This window comes from Lycorma delicatula, chromosome 8 (genome assembly GCF_047948215.1).
Source record: "Lycorma delicatula isolate Av1 chromosome 8, ASM4794821v1, whole genome shotgun sequence".
In the NCBI taxonomy this organism is placed as follows: domain Eukaryota; kingdom Metazoa; phylum Arthropoda; class Insecta; order Hemiptera; family Fulgoridae; genus Lycorma; species Lycorma delicatula.
The window spans coordinates 139,730,539-139,749,921 of record NC_134462.1 but is presented as its reverse complement, the minus strand read 5'-3'; the positions used below and the strand labels follow the sequence as shown (position 1 = coordinate 139,749,921).

General features: G+C 30.3%; 1 protein-coding gene across 1 annotated transcript in view; it reads right to left on the bottom strand.

The window, feature by feature from the left end:
* Strn-Mlck (Stretchin-Mlck) overlaps positions 1–19,383 on the bottom strand; it is a 599,211-nt gene that overhangs the window by 466,037 nt on the left and 113,791 nt on the right. The window contains exons 5-11 of the mRNA XM_075373431.1: positions 14,805–15,096; positions 13,735–13,826; positions 12,393–12,605; positions 7,523–7,705; positions 6,110–6,328; positions 4,983–5,119; positions 4,030–4,185 (exon numbers count right to left, since the gene is read on the bottom strand). Of these exons, the coding sequence (XP_075229546.1) occupies positions 4,030–4,185; positions 4,983–5,119; positions 6,110–6,328; positions 7,523–7,705; positions 12,393–12,605; positions 13,735–13,826; positions 14,805–15,096 (1,292 nt within the window). The remainder of the gene's footprint in view (positions 1–4,029; positions 4,186–4,982; positions 5,120–6,109; positions 6,329–7,522; positions 7,706–12,392; positions 12,606–13,734; positions 13,827–14,804; positions 15,097–19,383) is intronic.

The following is a 19,383-nucleotide window of genomic DNA, read 5'->3' as shown; positions in this document are numbered from 1 at the left end:
ACAGTGACAGATTTCAAAAGTACAAATCCGAGGTTATCCTTACTAACTATCTCATAATGAAAGGTACATGCTGATTAACTGTCATGCTCCAATAAATGTAGATAACTGGTTAAATACTGAAAAAAGGAAGAGTTCTGGAATGTGCTAGAAAATGAGATACTCAAGATCTCTAAGAATAATGTCAGAATTCTTATGGAGGACTAAATGCAAAACTAGGGAATGAAGGGAAATTCTCAGCCATAACAGGGAGATATCCAGCATACAGAAGGACGAACAAGAATGGAGAAAGGCTGGTGAAGCTATGCCAACAATTAGATTTGACAATAATGTCCGTAAATTTCAAAACAAAACCAAGCAAGAAAAAGAACTAGATATCCCCAATTCCATTGTTGGGTGAATTTCAATTGGATCATGTGGCAATACCTAGAAGACACTAAAGAAATCCAAAATGTTAAAATTAAGAAAGGAATAAATGTGACACCTGATCATTATCTTTCCCAGGTTAAAATAAACTCCATCCCAAACAAAAGAGAACAAAGGATGAAAGCAAAAACCATCAAAGTTAACGTAGAACTTTTAAAAGAGAAACTTCAAGAATTTAGGTCTAAATTAAAGAAACCACAAAATTGGGAAGAAACAACAAAGAATTTGGTAGAAATAGCACAAAAATTAGCGCCCCCTCAACATCAAGAAGAAACATGTCTTTCTTTCTTTTTCCTGTTTAGCCTCCAGTAATTACCTTTCAGATAATACTTCAGAGGATAAATGAGGATGATATGTATGAGTGTAAATGAAGTGTAGTCTTGTACCTTCTCAATTCGACCATTCCTGAGATGTGCGGTTAATTGAAACCCAGTCATCAAAGAACACCGCTACCCACAATCTAGTATTCAAATCCGTGTAAAAATAACTGCCTTTACTAGGACGCTGGAACTCTCGACTTCCAAATCAGCTGATTTGGGAAGACGCATTCACCACTAGACCAACCCAGTGGGTTAAGAAGAAACATCCCTGGTGGAATGGAAAGTATGAAGAAGCAATCAAAAGAAGACACAAACAAATGGAAAATCGGAACTCCAATAAATCTACTGATAAACTGACCATATACCAAAATTTAAGGAAGAAGCACAAGATGTATAGAACGGAAAGGAGAGGATTTTTTAGGAATCGGGTCAAAATGGAAGAGAACTATAAACGAAATAATACAAGAAGCCTTTACAAAGCTTTCAAATCAAAACTCAGTTGAGTATGAACTCAACTCCTAGCCTATGCTTCAAGAGGAAAGATGACACTTTAGCATTGAATAATAAAGAGAATTGCAAAATACTGGCAGAATATTTCAAGAATCTCAACTGTGAAACACCTTCAATAAAACTAGAGTTCCAAGAGGATGAACCACAAAACCCAGAATCTAGCCCTCCTACCTAACAAAAAATACTGGAAACCATCAAAAATCAAAAATAATAAAGCTTCCGGAGAAGATGAAGTGGTCATGGAGTTGTGGAAGTTGGTTGATAAATAGTTTGTACAAAAGACTGGAGAAATGTTTCAGAAAATTTGGGAGAAGGAAGAAATTCGGGAAAAAGGAAAGGTAGCCCTAACACACCCACTGCATAAGATAAACTCTAAGACAGATGTCAACAGCTATAAAGATATTTCATTGTTACCAGTAACTTATAAAATACTGTCGAAGATACTATTGAATAGATTTGAAAACCCAAATAGATCATAAAATAGGGAAATACCAAAAAGGCTTTCAAAAAGATAATCATGTTCTGGACATATACAAAGTCTGGAATTGATTTTAAAATATTGCATGTCCAGGAACAAACCCATTTTTGTATCTTTCATGTACTTCCAGAACGCTTATGATTCTGTACCCAGAGAGACGCTTTTCCAAACTTTGCGAAAATACGGTGTTGACTAGAAAGCTTTAAACCTCATTAAACTCACTCTCACAAACACAGTCTCTAAAGTTTATGGGAGAAATAAGCAAACCTTTTCCAGTCAAAACAAGGTTGAGACAGGGTGATGGACTATCACCAATCTTGTTTAACTTGGTTTTGGTTAAAATAATGAAAACCTTTTGGCAGATGAATGATGAGCGTGCAAAGATTGGATCAAAAAATTGAAACGTCAAAATAAGATGCCTAGCTTTTGCCAATGACCTGGCTCTTTTGGCTGAATCAAAAGAAGACACACTAGCACACACAAACAGAACATTTAACAGAAACAGCCAGAAAGCAGGACTACAGGTATCCTTTATCAAAACAGAAATCATGACAACATAAAATCATTCACACAAAAGCCAACAGAGACTGAATACAGAAAGATAAAAGTCACCAACCACTTTAAACACTTGGGGGAGATTATAAGCAGGACAGGAATAGGTAAAAAAAAAATCAACTGAAATAGAACATCAAAACTGGAGAATCTTAGATTTAGTACCAAAGACATCTACAATAAGAAGAGTCTCTCTAAGGCCGCAAAACTAGACATTATACAACTGTAGTAAGACCAGTAATCTTCATGCGACACCTAATCAATCTCAAAAAATTTCTCAGGATCAAAAGAAACATATTAAGGGTCATCCATGGACCGAGAGTAACAGAGGAAGGATACAGAATGAAATTTAGCAAAGAGATCTACCAAAATCAGAAACCTAGAAACAGCAGTAAGAAGAGAAGGTTAAATTTCTTGGGACATATGATCAGGATGAATCCAGACAGGCTAAATAAACAACTCTTTGATAGGCTGTGGAACATGAAAAGTAAGTCTAACTACCTTAAACAGATAGGAAGAGGATCTCCTAACGATCAGTTTGAAAGAAGTGGACTGTTACAATAGAAATAACTTACAAAGAATAATTTACAAAGCAAAGGTTCTTATGACAGGAAAATGGAAAACAGGAAGGAAGTGGACAGATGAGGAAAATAATGCCATGCCGAAAAAATGAGAACCGAAGAAATAAAAGAGGCTAGAAAGAAGTGATATTTGCATGATCCTAAGTTGGCCTATTTGCATAAAAAAATAAATAAAAGAGAGCAAATATTAATGTTTGTGAATAAATAATACTGCATGTACAATTACATAAAACTTTTTAAATAAACACTCATAAAATTTGCCATGAAGATAGAGACAATTACAATAATTTAAAATGGTCTTGATTCACTAAAGTTTACTACTTGAAGTACTACCACTATTACTGGTAATTATTATTGAATAGCTTAATCAGTACATAATAAATACTTCTTTGAATATCTATAATATGTTTGAAGGTTTAGCATAACTTTTATTAATTATTTATACCTGGTATTAGTTACAAAAAGATTATTATTTCTTTTTTGCAGAATTACCAGGAGAAAATATATATATATATATATATATATATATATATATATATATAGCTGGAAGAAGAATGTTTTACCAAAAAAACCCTTTGCTGTATTAGTTTCTACTGGATAGACTAGGTCTTCTTTTCTTTTAGATGGACAGACAACAGTGCCTTTAAATTAGATGATGGAATGTGGTATAAATCTACAAAACAGATCTCGGAATAAGGTAATACAAATGGTGTTTAAGTGGCAAAAAAAATATAAATTAAAGAAAGTCCTAAAAATGTTTAGCAATCTTCATTTTGCAATATGAGAACAATAAATCAATCAGAAAAGGATAAAGTAATTAATAACACATGCGTTTAATTTTTGCAGATTTATTCATATAGAAAAAAAAGTTATTTTTCTAACTTTTTCTGCCAGGCAATTCAGCTCGGTACTTTATTCAATCTTCAGACAAACCTGTAAGCAGAATCTCCATTGCACCACACCTCAATAAAGAAGCAGCAACTAACACGATTCCCATCTAAAGGAGCATATCTAAGGAAGCAGCAATGAAGGCTAAGGAAGGGAGGGATAGAGAAAATGGATTAATAAGCTGCAGAGAGATTTCCTCATAAAGAGATAGACCGGGTAAGTTTATATCCAAGATGATATACCTTAAACCTATAAGCCAAGCTATAACTAAAATTACCTTGCATTCTAAATTAACAGCCCCTTCATCAGAGAGTACAGCTCGTAAGCATTCAAGAAATCGAGGTTTTTTGAAATGTTTTGGTATGTTTAGTTTTAAAAAGCATGATGTAACACTTTGTCCGTAATCATTTGTAGCCACACACTTCCATTCCGCCTGTAAATAAAATGAATATTTGATTTAAAAGATTATTTAATTATCAGAATTACTAAACTTTTAAAAACTTTCAAATAGATTTTCAGATTATATTTTCAAGAGTAAATTATTCAAATAAAAAATAAACAAACATAATAAATGATATCCAAAAATGTATAATCCAATAGTTACAGAAATCATAATATAGAGTAAATCTGACACGACTGAGAGAGAAATCACACTATTCTACTCTAGGGAATTAGAACATAAACAAAAAAACACTAAATATAATATGACAATGAATGATAAAATATGACAAAAACTTTCATCCTAGAGTTCAAAAACACACAAATGGATGACTAAAATTTTTATTAAATGCATTTTTGTTTGTTACTTTTTTAAAATATTCATTAAAAAATAATGATTTCTATATAACATTATACAGAAATTATTAGCTGTAAACGTCATTTTTTTATCGTTTTTAATGACATTTATTGTGTATCTTTAAACAAATAACTTTGAATATATTTTTGCACTATTAAAGTCTCTAATTCAGTCACGTTTCGTTGAAAACAAGCTTATAAAAAAAAAATTTCATTTTTTTTTAATTCATAGCTTTTTAATAGGGATGTAAATGTCTTTATCAATTGATTTGTAAAAGAACATCAGTAAGAAGATACAAAAATCCAGTTTTAACTTTCTGAAAAACTTTACAAGATTTTATTGCTTTTATAAAATAAGCCTACAACAAACGCTCAGTAAAGGAAAATAAGTAAATTATTAATAAAAGTAAAAAAACAAAAGGACATTATACATACTTGGTCATTGAATTCAAGACGTGTAATGCTAAGATGACAAACGCCATGTGTTTCCTTGAGGAACGTTAACCTTTCAGATCCTGGAATTTCTTCATCATCTCTGTACCAAGTGACAATGGGTTCTGGATTCACAGTAACTTAAAAAAATAATAATTACAAATATAATACTTTTTAATTAACATATGAACCATTAAGAAAATCTAATATGAACTCTATTTTAAAAATAAATATTATATTGATTTACTTTTTTAATAACATAATAAAATATGTCTGTCGGTGTGACTCAAAACATCTTTTTCCAGCACATAATGATATTAAATAAGTTATAATCGCTTCTTTTGAAACCTCTACTCAACAATAATACTAACTGTACTGCAATAATCTGTCAGGGTAATGAAGAAATATAACATTAAAACAATATTAAGCAGAATTAAGTTCTTTAAAAGCTTCAAAAGGATGTATAGTAAATGTACACGAGAGGAATACTTTATATTGTTAAGTATCGGTTCTGGGCAACAGATCCAAAAGAAGGACTAAACATAAATGCACTTAGAAGAATAAGATGATAGATTTTTTTTTATTATTACATCTTTGACATGCTACAAACATATCTCAACCTAAGTGATGAGAGCATGAGATGGATAGAATGATATATGAAGAATTGCTAAACGCTTGCCAAGAATTAAATTGAATGCAACTGAACTTCAACATTCTAGATTGCAGAGGCAAGCAAAGATATGTTTAACAGGATGGAGAAAAGGCGACTTAAATGATACTGGCATTTTAAGGAATAAAAGAAACATCTGGCATAGATGGGTTTTCTACAGTAAATGAAAAAAAGGAAGTTAATGTAGCTGATAGAAGAGATAGTCAATCAGTTGGAGTGCACAGAAAATGCTGTAACTGTAAAAAAAACTTCTTCCTTCTTCAAACGCTAATATAATCACTGATTTTTAATGTGGAAATTATAAAAACTGTGTAATCATTCTATATTAATTACATTAAACAGTAATTATATATTAATATTAATATAATCACTGATTTTTAATAAGGAAATTATAAAAACCATGTAATCATCTACATTATTTAAAGTACACATAAAACACCAACACTTTGTAACATTATACCTTGAATTGTAAACCTAAAAGGTTCATTGATAGCGGCCTGAGAACTCTTTAATCCGATCAAAAACCGAGGAGGTTGTTTTTGATCAACACCAGAGCTTATCCTATCGGCGAGTTGCAGTCTTTCCTCTTCAGTCAATTGACTCTGTATATCTTCAACAGTTAGTTCGGCTGTACTTTTTGCTTCACCCATACAATTACGAGCAATACAACAATATGAACCTGGATGTAAAAAAAATTATTTACGTTAGAGAAAACTGATACCGCAAACAAAATTTTTGATTATTTTTAACTAATAAATAATTAATTTTGTATAAAAAATATTATCTTGACAATTTACACCTAAAAGGGAAAGAGGGTCCAGTGGAGTTCAACTCAAATTAATCCACTTTTTCACATTTTTCTCTTCTTCAGAGACTTTATGAATAAAAATTGAAGATCTACACAGAAATTCTGATCTGCTAATTTCATAACCGATAACATGAAACGATAAACTAAGATTTTCAGTTCAAATATAAATGAACCAGAAAGTAAATAAATTATAGAGCAAAAGGAACAGCCAATCATAAAAAATAAGATTTTTGTGATATCACATTTCTCATAAAAAATAACTAGTACGCTTTTAATTGATATAAACTACTTTACAACACGTCATAGACCTAATTACAACTTTAATTTTGGTATTATCCAAATTCAGCTGCAATACTGAGTCAGTAGTATTAATTGAAACCCAATTATAGAAGTACACCAAATGTGTTCTCCATGATTGTCTGCAGAGAAAATTAAACGAAACTATTCATTCTTAATGACAAACAGAACCAAATTTATATTAAACTATTTAATTATTTTTTATATATCATAACACTTTCAATTACTTCAGTATCATTAAAGAAAGTGTGAAGAGTAATAGTTATGACAAATTAATAAAGAACAAGCGTTTATTTATAGTAAATATTATTTCATTTGTTACAGAAAATTAACAGTTTTGTATCACATCAATACCAGTAAACTACACCATACCAGTGGTGTTTAATATAACTAATAACTAATTCCACTGAAATATTATTATTAGTTTTAATTAGAATTGAATTTCAATCCTTTACCACAGTAATTGGAATAACGCTAATCAGCAGTCAACAGCTAACCACTCGCCTCTCACCTAACCAGTTTAATTAATACATTGACTAATCAATAGAGCTGTCACTTAATGATGAAGAGAAAAGAGAACACAATATTTCAGTTCATGAATTCTAGAACAAATCTTAAATGTGAGAAAAATCACATATTTTAGTTTGATGCTTTTGTTACACATATTATTAAACAAATTTAACATATGACTCTAAAAAAAATGCTACCTTTTTTAACACCTAATGTTGTTAATTTACAAATTATTTAAAACAAGATCGTACAAAATACCTAATGAGTTTGTGCCGGTCAATTGGTACACATCACCAGGTTTCAATTCTTGACCATCTTTAAACCACTGTAAATGAGGGGTTGGATAACCAACAACTTTACATTCAAATGATACAAGACCTTCTTCTGTAAGAACCGCTCGTAAACTCTCCAAAAATTTTGGTGCTCGATAATTCTTTGGAACTGAAAAAATTGTATCATAAATAATTACTTATCAGTTATTTATATTATAATCATAGCAGTATTTTTCAACATAATATAGTTTATGCAGTATTTTTCAACATAATATAGTTTATCATATACGACAAAAAAAAAAAATACGTTTAAGTCTTAGAATAAACAGTAAAAATGGGGAACCTTATACCCTGATGGTTCTCTAATACCATAAATTACTCTGGGAGTAGCTAACTAAAAACTGTAAACCAAAGTAAATTTAAAGTAATTAATGGCTGATGCTGAAGTAAATAATCTTTTTTCCAGTAAATTATGAAAGTTTAAACAGGATGGATGAAGCTCTCCTCTTGCTACTAGAAATTAGTAGAGCTAATGACCACATCAGTGAATACACTATAAAGAAGCATTTGAAAATAAAAACAATATCTGGGTAAGAATAAAACTGCAAGTAACTTCGCATTTGTAACATTTATATAATTCAATAATTTTAAGCAATTTTCATAGCTTTTATAGTGTTTTATAAAAATCTTTGTATGCTATTATCTAATAAACAGACGCACCATTTATTTTTTTAAATGAATTGCCCACTGAAAATGCAATTTCCAGATTAAATGGATTTATTCATTTTTATTTGCAGCATGTATCTATGTTTCAAGTGGTTATTTTAATCTTAACAGTAGTAAAAAAAACAAACAAAAGAATATAGGTTCACCTATTCTCAAAATAATCATTTTCTTCAATAATTTAAATATGAAACTCCTAAAAAAATACTAATTGTTTTAGAGTAGATTGAACTATTTACAGTTTACATTCTGAATTAACATAAAGTTAAAAATAGTACATCATGAATATAAATTAACTGATTTATTCATTGCCTATGAAAGGGGGCATTTTACTAAATAAAATAGTTCTCATTTAAAGTTAGCTACCTTCCAATATAGTAAATAACTTATCATTAAGGATGTGAATATGATGAGATCTAAAAATATTATTACAAATCATAAAATAATTCATGTTTTTCTACCTGACCTGTAAAACTGGAATAATGATTTACCGTCAAAATCAATGGTCAACAGATACTACATATGCGCGGGCACACACACACACACATACATTAGTTTTCTAAAATCGACCCTTTCGGGAATCATATTCCTCGGCACTATACAAATTATATTAATCTGATCAACCCAGGTACAGAATGAATAAAATAAAATAGGATGATAGCTACCTTATTCCATAATCCAAGTAAGAGCACTTTCGCAAGTACCTCGCATCATCAGTTGCTCTATAATTTTTCAAATCTTTCATTGCAGATTACACATTAAAATTAAAATTGTACGTTGAAAATTGCATTTGGTTCAAAAGGGTACAATCTAGGGTGATATGTTAAATTATTACCATAATTAAAAATACTGCGGTATTTTGTTATTATACTTTAAGTTATTCTTAAAAATTTTTTAGTGGGGTCATTTATTTCTTTAAAATTATTTTCTACTCCATATTGTTCCATCAAATTTTTATACTTTCCAGAGTACATGATGACAGGCGTGTTTGATTTACCTGATTTTATAATGATACTATTATTGTTATTTAATTCATTTTTCAAACCGTATATTAATTCTTTTTTAAAAACAGGTTTGTAAGTTAAATTTTTATATTTGATTTCGTGAATTTTATTACTAATGGCGTTACATAAATTTCTTTATCATTAAAAAATTTACTTTATTGATATTTATTTCAGAGTCCACTAAAATATTCTTAATAATATCATTATTAATCAGATTAAATTTAAACGCATTAGCTAAAATAGACTGTTTGTTATTATCAAGGACAACATTTGTTAAATTTATCAGATCAAGACAAGTATCAGTAAAGGAGTCTGAGTTCACCTATATCCCTGAATAGCAGATTATCATAATCATTACTCCCCAGCAAACCTCCTTGATTTGTGTAATAACCCAAAACCTTATTGTAATTATATTCTTTATTAACATAATTATGATTTTTATTATTATAATTATTCTTTGTTTTTATCAAATTATCAATCTTTTTATATTTGAAATCAAGTTTGTATTTATACACATCCATATTAGTCTTAATTAAATCAAATATAAAATTTCCAAAAATTTTTACTAAGTGAAGATGTGTATTATATAATTCAATATTTACCAAATTTCTTTTACAATATGCAACTTTGATTTTTTGTTATACCCTAAACTTTTCAGCAAATTCTTTTCTTTTTCTTACACATTTATTAGACTGGTAATTTTTTATATTGATTTTAGCATATATTTAGGTATTACATTTAGTTTAAGGCAAGTTTTGTTAAATCTTATTGAATGTATATTATTTCTTAAGTTTAATATGTAATTTGTAGAATTTGAATAGTAATTTTGCCAGGTTGGCATTTACAATTATTTTTTTACAATCGATCCTTTCGGGATTCATACTCCTCTGCACTATACAAATTATATTAATCCGATCAACCAAAGTACAGAATAAATAAAATAAAATAAAATAGGACGACACCTATTTTATTCCATAATCAAAGCAAGAGCGCTTTCAGGCGTACCTTGCACCATCAGTTGCTCTATAATTTTTCAAATCTTTCGTTGCAAATTAAACATTAAAATCAAAATTGCACATTAAAATTAAAATATAAAATTGTTATACAATCCTTTTCCAGTTAAATCAAAACAGAAATAAAACTAATTTTTTTTTATATATTCAAAATTTTAAATTGCAAATTAAAAGTCAAAATAATGAAATAGTAGGTTTAGATGTGATTTTATTTATTCTGTAGTCAGGTTGATTGAATTAATATAACATATATAAATGTAGTAGAAATAACAAAGATGGACCACTGAATGTAAAAATAGGAGGAGAAAAGATTATGGAGGTAGAAGAATTTTGTTATTTGGGAAGTAGAATTACTAAAGATGGATGAAGCAGGAGCGATATAAAATGCCGAATAGCACAAGCGTAACGAGCCTTCAGTAAGAAATATAATTTGTTTACATCAAAAATTAATTTAAATGTCAGGAAAACATTTTTGAAAGTGTATGTTTGGAGTGTCGCTTTATATGGAAGTGAAACTTGGACAATCGGAGTATCTGAGAAGAAAAGATTAGAAGCTTTTGAAATGTGGTGCTATAGGAGAATGTTAAAAATCAGATGGGTGGATAAAGTGACAAACGAAGAGGTATTGCGGCAAATAGATGAAGAAAGAAGCATTTGGAAAAATATAGTTAAAAGAAGAGACAGACTTATAGGCCACATACTACGGCATCCTGGAATAGTCGCTTTAATATTGGAAGGACAGGTAGAAGGAAAAAATTGTGTAGGCAGGCCACGTTTGGAATATGTAAAACAAATTGTTAGGGATGTAGGATGTAGAGGGTATACTGAAATGAAACGACTAGCACTAGATAGGGAATCTTGAAGAGCTGCATCAAACCAGTCAAATGACTGAAGACAAAAAAAAAAACATATATATATAAAACATTGGATTTCATGATCAGCCAATACAATAAAATGCATAAATTCTATGATAAAAACATTTTCTCTATTTAAAAATAACACATTAAAAATTAACTACAAAAATTTAAAATACAGATGTAGAGACATTAGGTAAAATATCATTTATAATTACAATTTCTAACATTACTTTACATTCAAAATTTTTTGTTACTTTATTTCTTTTATTTTTGTTTAAATTTGAAATAAAACCACACTCAATAAATAGTGGAGAAACATTTCAAACTTGAAGTTCAGATTAAATTAATGGACATTCACCTCAACATAAGTCACTTATCCCAAGGCTCTAAACAGCTGAAGAACAAAAATAAAAATGTATTCAGCTTCATCAACTTGTTCAGAAAATAAACCATTTTTGTGTAGGGTTGTAACTGGTGATGAAAACCGGTTATGACCTTGAGATAAAACAAAAATTGCTCGGTTGAATAGCCAAATTAAGATCCAACAATTTACACTGATCATTTCTGATGATAAGAAAATGGAGAACAAAGTTCTCATCTCAACCAGCCAAACGTTCATTCTTTAATCAACTATTCTTTCCAGTAAGTATGTGAAGAAGCAAGAGAGCATCATCTCAATTTTTGGAAACTCCAATTGGCTGCTCTAAAATGGCAATCCCAGGAATCTAAAATTTATATTTTACTTGACATTTATTAACTAGAGGAAATATCACAATATGTTTGTCATCTTCCACTCTCCTTACATGCTGGAACTGGTTACCTCCAAATTTCTTATTTTCTCAAAAATGAAAACCAAGATAAAAGGGTGACAAACTGAAGATATCCAGAAGAAGCTACAGCATTGATCAATAGCCTTAACAAAATTGAGTTCCAGAAAACTTCCTGGCTTTCCAAAAATCGATTAAGCACTGAAATCATGTATCCACAGTTTAAGATAACTATATCAAAGATCTTGACGATGAGTATGAGGTATGGTGAGTTTGCTTTTTGTAATATTAGTACAGAATATTTAAAGATACCAACTGTTTAATATCACAATGATGTTTAGAAGTTAAAATTTAAAGATTTATATAGTGAAAAAAATTATAAAAATATAATTTCTGTAAACATATTTTTTTTTTAAATTTTAAATGTAAATATTTAACGAAGAAAAACAAATAAGAAAAATTCAGTATGTAATAAACATTTCTATAACTTACATGTTACAGTTACATTACATGCTGTTATACTTTTAAGACCGACTGAACTAGAAGCAACACATTTCCATTGTCCTTGGTCAACAGCTTCAACCGAGTTCACAGCACAACTATATGTTCCCAAACCATCAGCCATTAAATGATACCTTCCACCTTCGAGAACTTCACCCTGAGAGTTAAACCATGATATTTGATTAGGCCATGGTGGCACTTCAACTGAAACAAAATAAAACAGTATTAATGAACCAAAATACAAAAAAAAAATAACTGTTAACCCAGAACGTTAACTGTATATATAAGTATAGCAAAACAAAAGGAACTCTTTGTTTAACAAAAGATGGATGGTAAGATTTGTACAAGATCCATAATCGGTGCAGATGGGCCAATATAGTTTACGTATATGCAAAAGGAATGGCAACTAAAACATACCCACCTGTGGCAAATACGATCAGTATTTGCCACAATTGATTTAACCTTGCTCTTTTACAGATGTAAAAGAGATTTTGCTTTTTTTACAGATGTTTGACCAGTCAGCTGGTAAATTCTGCATCTGCAAAGGTAGAGTGCAGTTACTGTTATTTATTTTTCTGCTCTTACTACGATTTTATGATCCAGAAATGTAAGATAAGCAAGAAAACTGATTTGTAATTTGATCTTATATGGTAGTTGAATGATGAAATTTCTGTGTTACTCCATCAGCATTATTAAAGAAGGATCTGCACATTATTTATGCAACTAAAATCACTCAAAACGAAGAGAAAATGAATTTTAACAGTTTGTTTTCAAATTTGGTAGACAAAGGAATTCCTAACAACATCCATAAAATTTATTTTAAAAACCGCTGAAGTTAACTACAAAACCAATTTTCCAGTATCTATCTATAAATATGTATGTAGGTGTAACAACCAAAAAATTGTAGGTGGTTTGGCATGAGGCATCAATCATTTCAAAAAAAAGGAAAAAACAATTACAAAGAATAACCAGCATTCCATGGCAAGCTTACTAGAAAAAGCGACGAGTTACGTGGTTTTGTACTCTTTACTGAGCTAAGTAATATTCACCTCTACAAGTGCCACCAGTCTCTTTTTTTTTCACAAGGACTAACTGTATATTGAATGAATAACACTAGCTTTAGAATAATCTTCAAGAAATTACTCTTAGAAATTATTATTATTGCACCTATGCCTAAGCTTTACAGGTGTCAGCCATAAAGACAGAGATACTTAGTAAAGTATAATAAATTAAGATTCCTTTTCTTTGGAAAGCACTATACTACTATATGCACTGCCTCTAAGTTGTAGGAAAATTTTCAGACATTATTCTTTAATAACTATTTCATTCTTACCTTTGCACTGCAAAGTCAGACTTCCACCAATTTTTACTTTTTCATTTTGAAGGTCTTGAATAAATTTGGGTACCGGACCAGTCGGCAATAAACTAAAAAATAGAACAGATCTACATCGGTATTACATCAGTTAGATAGTATATTATGTACTATTTATATTAGATTTATATTATTTATAATTTTACCTTCCAGATAATTGTATTTTAATTTTATAAACAATCAGAACTCTTTAAATATCTCAAAAAAAGATTAAGAAGTTGATCAAAAACTAATAGTATAGAGATTTATACTTACTAATAAACAGAACCCTAATAAAAGGTAAAATAGTTGTAAAACGGTAATAAACAATAAATCAATATTAATAATTTGAAGTGCAATAAAAAATAATAAGTAAACAGGAAAGCAGATTATTAACCCTTCAGATGTACATAAAATTTTAGATTTTAAGAGGAATAGTTTTAGTTTTCCTTAACGGTTACCCAAGTCACATGTTCTTACAATCCATGAATAGGAAATAAAGTATTTAAAGTTCCACAGGCAGAGTCACTACCCTACTGATCCCTAAACCATTTTCCTGCTTACTACTAGAAGGTTGCAGCATACTGCCTTAGTAACTAACATAATTCTCAAGATACCGGGAATAAGAGATTGGTTATCCAAGGAAAAAGAAAATATAAAGAAAAAGGGAGATTAAAAATAGAAAGGGACAATCAAAGATAGAGGAATCTCTCTGGGTTAACTCCCCATGTACAGTCTAGTTCCTTTAGACAGAGCAGTAATAAAAAGAATAATAATAATCATCAAATTATGTATTTATTACCAGTAACGTTAAAGAATTTGGTATATTTCACTTACAAATGAACAAAACGACTACATAAATTTGAAAGTTAAGAAGTACATTAAACTGTACTCAGCAGAAACAAGGAACTGAATAATTTTAGAGAATCAACTTTACAGTAAACAAGAAGCGCTAAAGGCAAAATTAAAAACCTAACATTGAAATTTTTGTTGATATTATACGATGAAAAAACACAATAAATTTAAAAATAAAGGTTTATATCATAACCTACCTATCAGTACTTTTTCCACTGTTTATAGCATTAACATGAACTCTAGAAGATGATATAGCTCTTCCCATACAATTAGTAGCTTCACACGTATATGTACCCAATGTAGTCGGATCAGATGGATCGGCAGATAATGCGAATACATCTCCGGCTTTGATTTGTTCACCATCCTTAAACCACCTTAGATGAGGTGTCGGTACACCGATAACTTTACATTCTAATGATACTGTACCTCCTTCTGTCAGTACCGCTTTCAACTCCTCAACAAATTCTGGTTTCTTGTAAGCCTTGGGAACTGCAAAAAGAACCCCAAGCACGTGTAAGAATAAAGCAATATATAAAGATTTTTAGGTTAATTGTAGAAAAAAGTCCCGAGTAATTAAATTTTTGAAAATATCAAATCTGGAATCACAAGTGATGAAGAGACATTTTACAGATTTTACACTTAAACAAAACATCAAAGAATACAATAAATCGAAGGCATTCTAAATTGAACCTTACATGCATAAAATAATTTGAGATATATGTTCATAAAAAAATAAAACATCCTAATTATGGAATGAACTAAAATTGTTACATGTATATTCTGTTAACTATACTATTAAAATTTGCCAAAAACACTCTTATGTAAATAACATGAAATGTCATTGTGCGATGATGTCATAATAAATTTTAAGTATATGAACTGAACAGATCAATTAAGAAATTTTTTAAATTATTTCCCATCATATTAATAATTTCATTAAAGAATTTAAGAAACGGGAAGTACATAACACACTTAATGTTTATTTAAAACTTACAACTAGAAATGTTAAAAAATGTCTTAGCAGTAACTTTACATAAAAGTTTCAAATTTAGAATTCAACTTAAAAATAAGAATTCTCAAATTTACGAAACTCAAATTTCCAGAACTCCTTTTTAAATGAATTCTACCTACAGAAATTAAATTCAGACAGCTGATTGAAAGAGTTAATATTTTACATTTAAAAATCGTTTAAAACTTTCCTCTATCAGTAAATGATAGATAATTCAGATCCCGTTCAATCAATCATTAAAAAAAAAATCTTACTCGTAAAATATTTATAACAGCTATTAAAAAATTTTGGTCAGGTGACTTTTGAGTAATTAACTCAGCGTCAAATAATGGGCAGGCAGGAGTAGGTTTCGTGATGAACAAGAAGATAGGGAGGAGAGTGGAGTATTTCAAGACGCATAGTGATAGAATCATTGTAATAAGGATAAAATCAAAACCTAAACCGACAACGATTGTTAACGTCTATATGCCTACAAGCGCCCATGATGATGATGAGGTAGAGTGTGTATACGAAGAGACTGATGAAGCAATTAGACACGTAAAAGGAGATGAAGATTTAATAATAGTTGGCGATTGGAATGCAAGCATTGGAAAAGGCAAGGAAGGAAATATAGTGGGTGAATACGGGCTGGGCAAAAGGAATGAAAGAGGGACCGACTTATAGAGTTTTGCACGAAGTATAATTTAGTAATTGCCAACACCCAATTTAAAAATCATAATAGAAGAATATACACTTGGAAAAAGCCAGGCGATACTGCAAGGTATCAGATAGATTATATCATGGTTAAGCAAAGATTTAGAAATCAACTCGTTGACTGCAAAACTTACCCTGAAGCAGACATCGATAGCGAACATAATTTGGTGATAATGAAATGTAGATTGGGGTTTAAAAACCTGAAAAGGTATCAGATGAATCTGTGGAATTTAGAGAAGCTTGAGGAAGAGGAGGTAAAGAAGATTTTTGAGGAGGACATCGCAAGAGGTCTGAGTAAAAAAGATAAGGTAGAAAATGTAGAAGAAGAATGGGAGAATGGTAAAAAAAAATTCTTAAATCAACAGAAGCAAACTTAGGCGGAATAAAGAGAACTGGTAGAAAACCTTGGGTTTCAGACGATATATTGCAGCTGATGGATGAACGTAAAAAATATAAGAATGCTTATGAAGAAAGTAAAAAGAACTATAGGCAATTAAGAAATGCTATAAACAGGAAGTGCAAACTGGCAAAAGAAGAGTGGATTAAAGAAAAGTGTTCAGCAGTGGAAAGAGAAATGAACATTGGTAAAATAGACAGAGCATTCAGGAAAGTTAAGGAAAATTTTGAGATACATAAATTAAAATCCAATAAAAAGAATTATTAAAATCCAGTAAAAAGAATTATTAAAATCCAATAAAAGAATGTGTTAAACAAAGATGGTACACCAATATATAATATGAAAGGTAAAGTCGATAGATGGGTGGAATATATTGAAGAGTTATACGGAGGAAATGAATTAGAAAATGGTGTTATAGACGAAGAAGAGGAAGTTGAGGAGGATGAAATGGGAGAAACAACACTGAGATCTGAATTTGAGAGAGCATTAAAAGATTTAAATGGCAGAAAGGCTCCTGGAATAGACGGAATACCTGTAGAATTACTGCGCAGTGCAGGTGAGGAGGCGATTGATAGATTATACAAACTGGTGTGTAATATTTATGAAAAAGGGGAATTTCCGTCAGACTTCAAAAAAAGTGTTATAGTAATGATACCAAAGAAAGCAGGGGCAGATAAATGTGAAGAATACAGAACAATTAGTTTAACTAGTCATGCATCAAAAATCTTAACTTGAATTCTATACAGAAGAATTGAGAGGAGAGTGGAGGAAGTGTTAGGAGAAGACCAATTTTGGTTTCAGAAAAAGTATAGGGACAAGGGAAGCAATTTTAGGCCTCAGATTAATAGTAGAAGGAAGATTAAAGAAAAACAAACCAACATACTTGGCGTTTATAGACCTAGAAAAGGCATTCGATAACGTAGACTGGAATAAAATGATCAGTTTTTTAAAAAAATTAGTGTTCAAATACAGAGATAGAAGAACAATTGCTAACATGTACAGGAACCAAACAGCAACAATTGAAGAACATAAGAAAGAAGTCATAGTAAGAAAGGGAGTCCGACAAGGATGTTCCCTGTCTCCGTTACTTTTTAATCTTTACATGGAACTAGCAGTTAATGATGTTAAAGAACAATTTAGATTCGGAGTAACAGTACAAGGTGAAAAGATAAAGATGCTACGATTTGCTGATGATATAGTAATTCTAGCCGAGAGTAAAAAGGATTTAGAAGAAACAATGAACGGCACAGATGAAGTCCTACGCAAGAACTATCGCGTGAAAATAAACAAGAACAAAACAAAAGTAATGAAATGTAGTAGAAATAACAAAGATGGACCACTGAATGTGAAAATAGGAAGAGAAAAGATTATGGAGGTAGAAGAATTTTGTTATTTGGGAAGTAGAATTACTAAAGATGGACGAAGCAGGAGCGATATAAAATGCCGAATAGCACAAGCTAAACGAGCCTTCAGTAAGAAATATAATTTGTTTACATCAAAAATTAATTTAAATGTCAGGAAAAGATTTTTGAAAGTGTATGTTTGGAGTGTCGCTTTATATGGAAGTGAAACTTGGACGATCGGAGTATCTGAGAAGAAAAGAATAGAAGCTTTTGAAATGTGGTGCTATAGGAGAATGTTAAAAATCAGATGGGTGGATAAAGTGACAAATGAAGAGGTATTGCAGCAAATAGATGAAGAATGAAGCGTTTGGAAAAATATAGTTAAAAGAAGAGACAGACTGAAAGGCCACATACTAAGGCATCCTGGAATAGTCGCTTTAATATTGGAAGGACAGGTAGAAGGGAAAAATTGTGTAGGCAGGCCATGTTTGGAATATGTAAAACAAATTGTTAGGGATGTAGGATGTAGAGGGTATACTGAAATGAAACGACTAGCACAAGATGGGAATCTTGGAGAGCTGCATCAAACCAGTCAAATGACTGAAGACAAAAAATTAAAAAATTCAACAGTTGTTAAATATTCATTATTTTAATAAAAAAATTTATTGAACAGCTTGTCAAAACATGAAATACTTGTATTTAACAACTATAATATTGAAAGTTTTTCTTCCAAAGGACCTTTCCAGACTAATTAGCAACACTTTTTCAATGGAATTACTCATAACACTGTTGTTAATATCTGAAGAAGGTGCTCCTGCTAACCATCTCTGAGAAATCTTCTGGAAGAAAAAGTTATATTACTTTAAAACCGAGACTTAAATATTCAATAATTTAAAAGAAAAAATTATTTAAATGGCCTGAATAATAATTTTCAGTATTTCCAAGTTCAATATAACGATTACATTTTTAAATAATAATAATAATAATGCAATTCAGTCATACACAAAGTAAACAGAACAGCAGTAGACACTCAAGTCTATTGATGCTGATTCTCTTCTTCCTTTCATCATAATTTCCTTTGTTTCTCATATTTTATCTTTCCTAACAGCATCAGCCTACTTTGAAATTAGCTAACAAACTGAGTAACACAAAGTCCATCACGTTTTTCAGAGGCCAAATTTCGAGCCGGTTATTTTCTCGTAGTGACTATTATTACCGCCTGGCATCAAGGCCAGGCCACTACATCAACACTAAGAAGTTATAATTTACAAAATTCTACTTTTAATTTCTACTGATCATTTCACTAAATATACCTGCTGATGACATAAATAGAA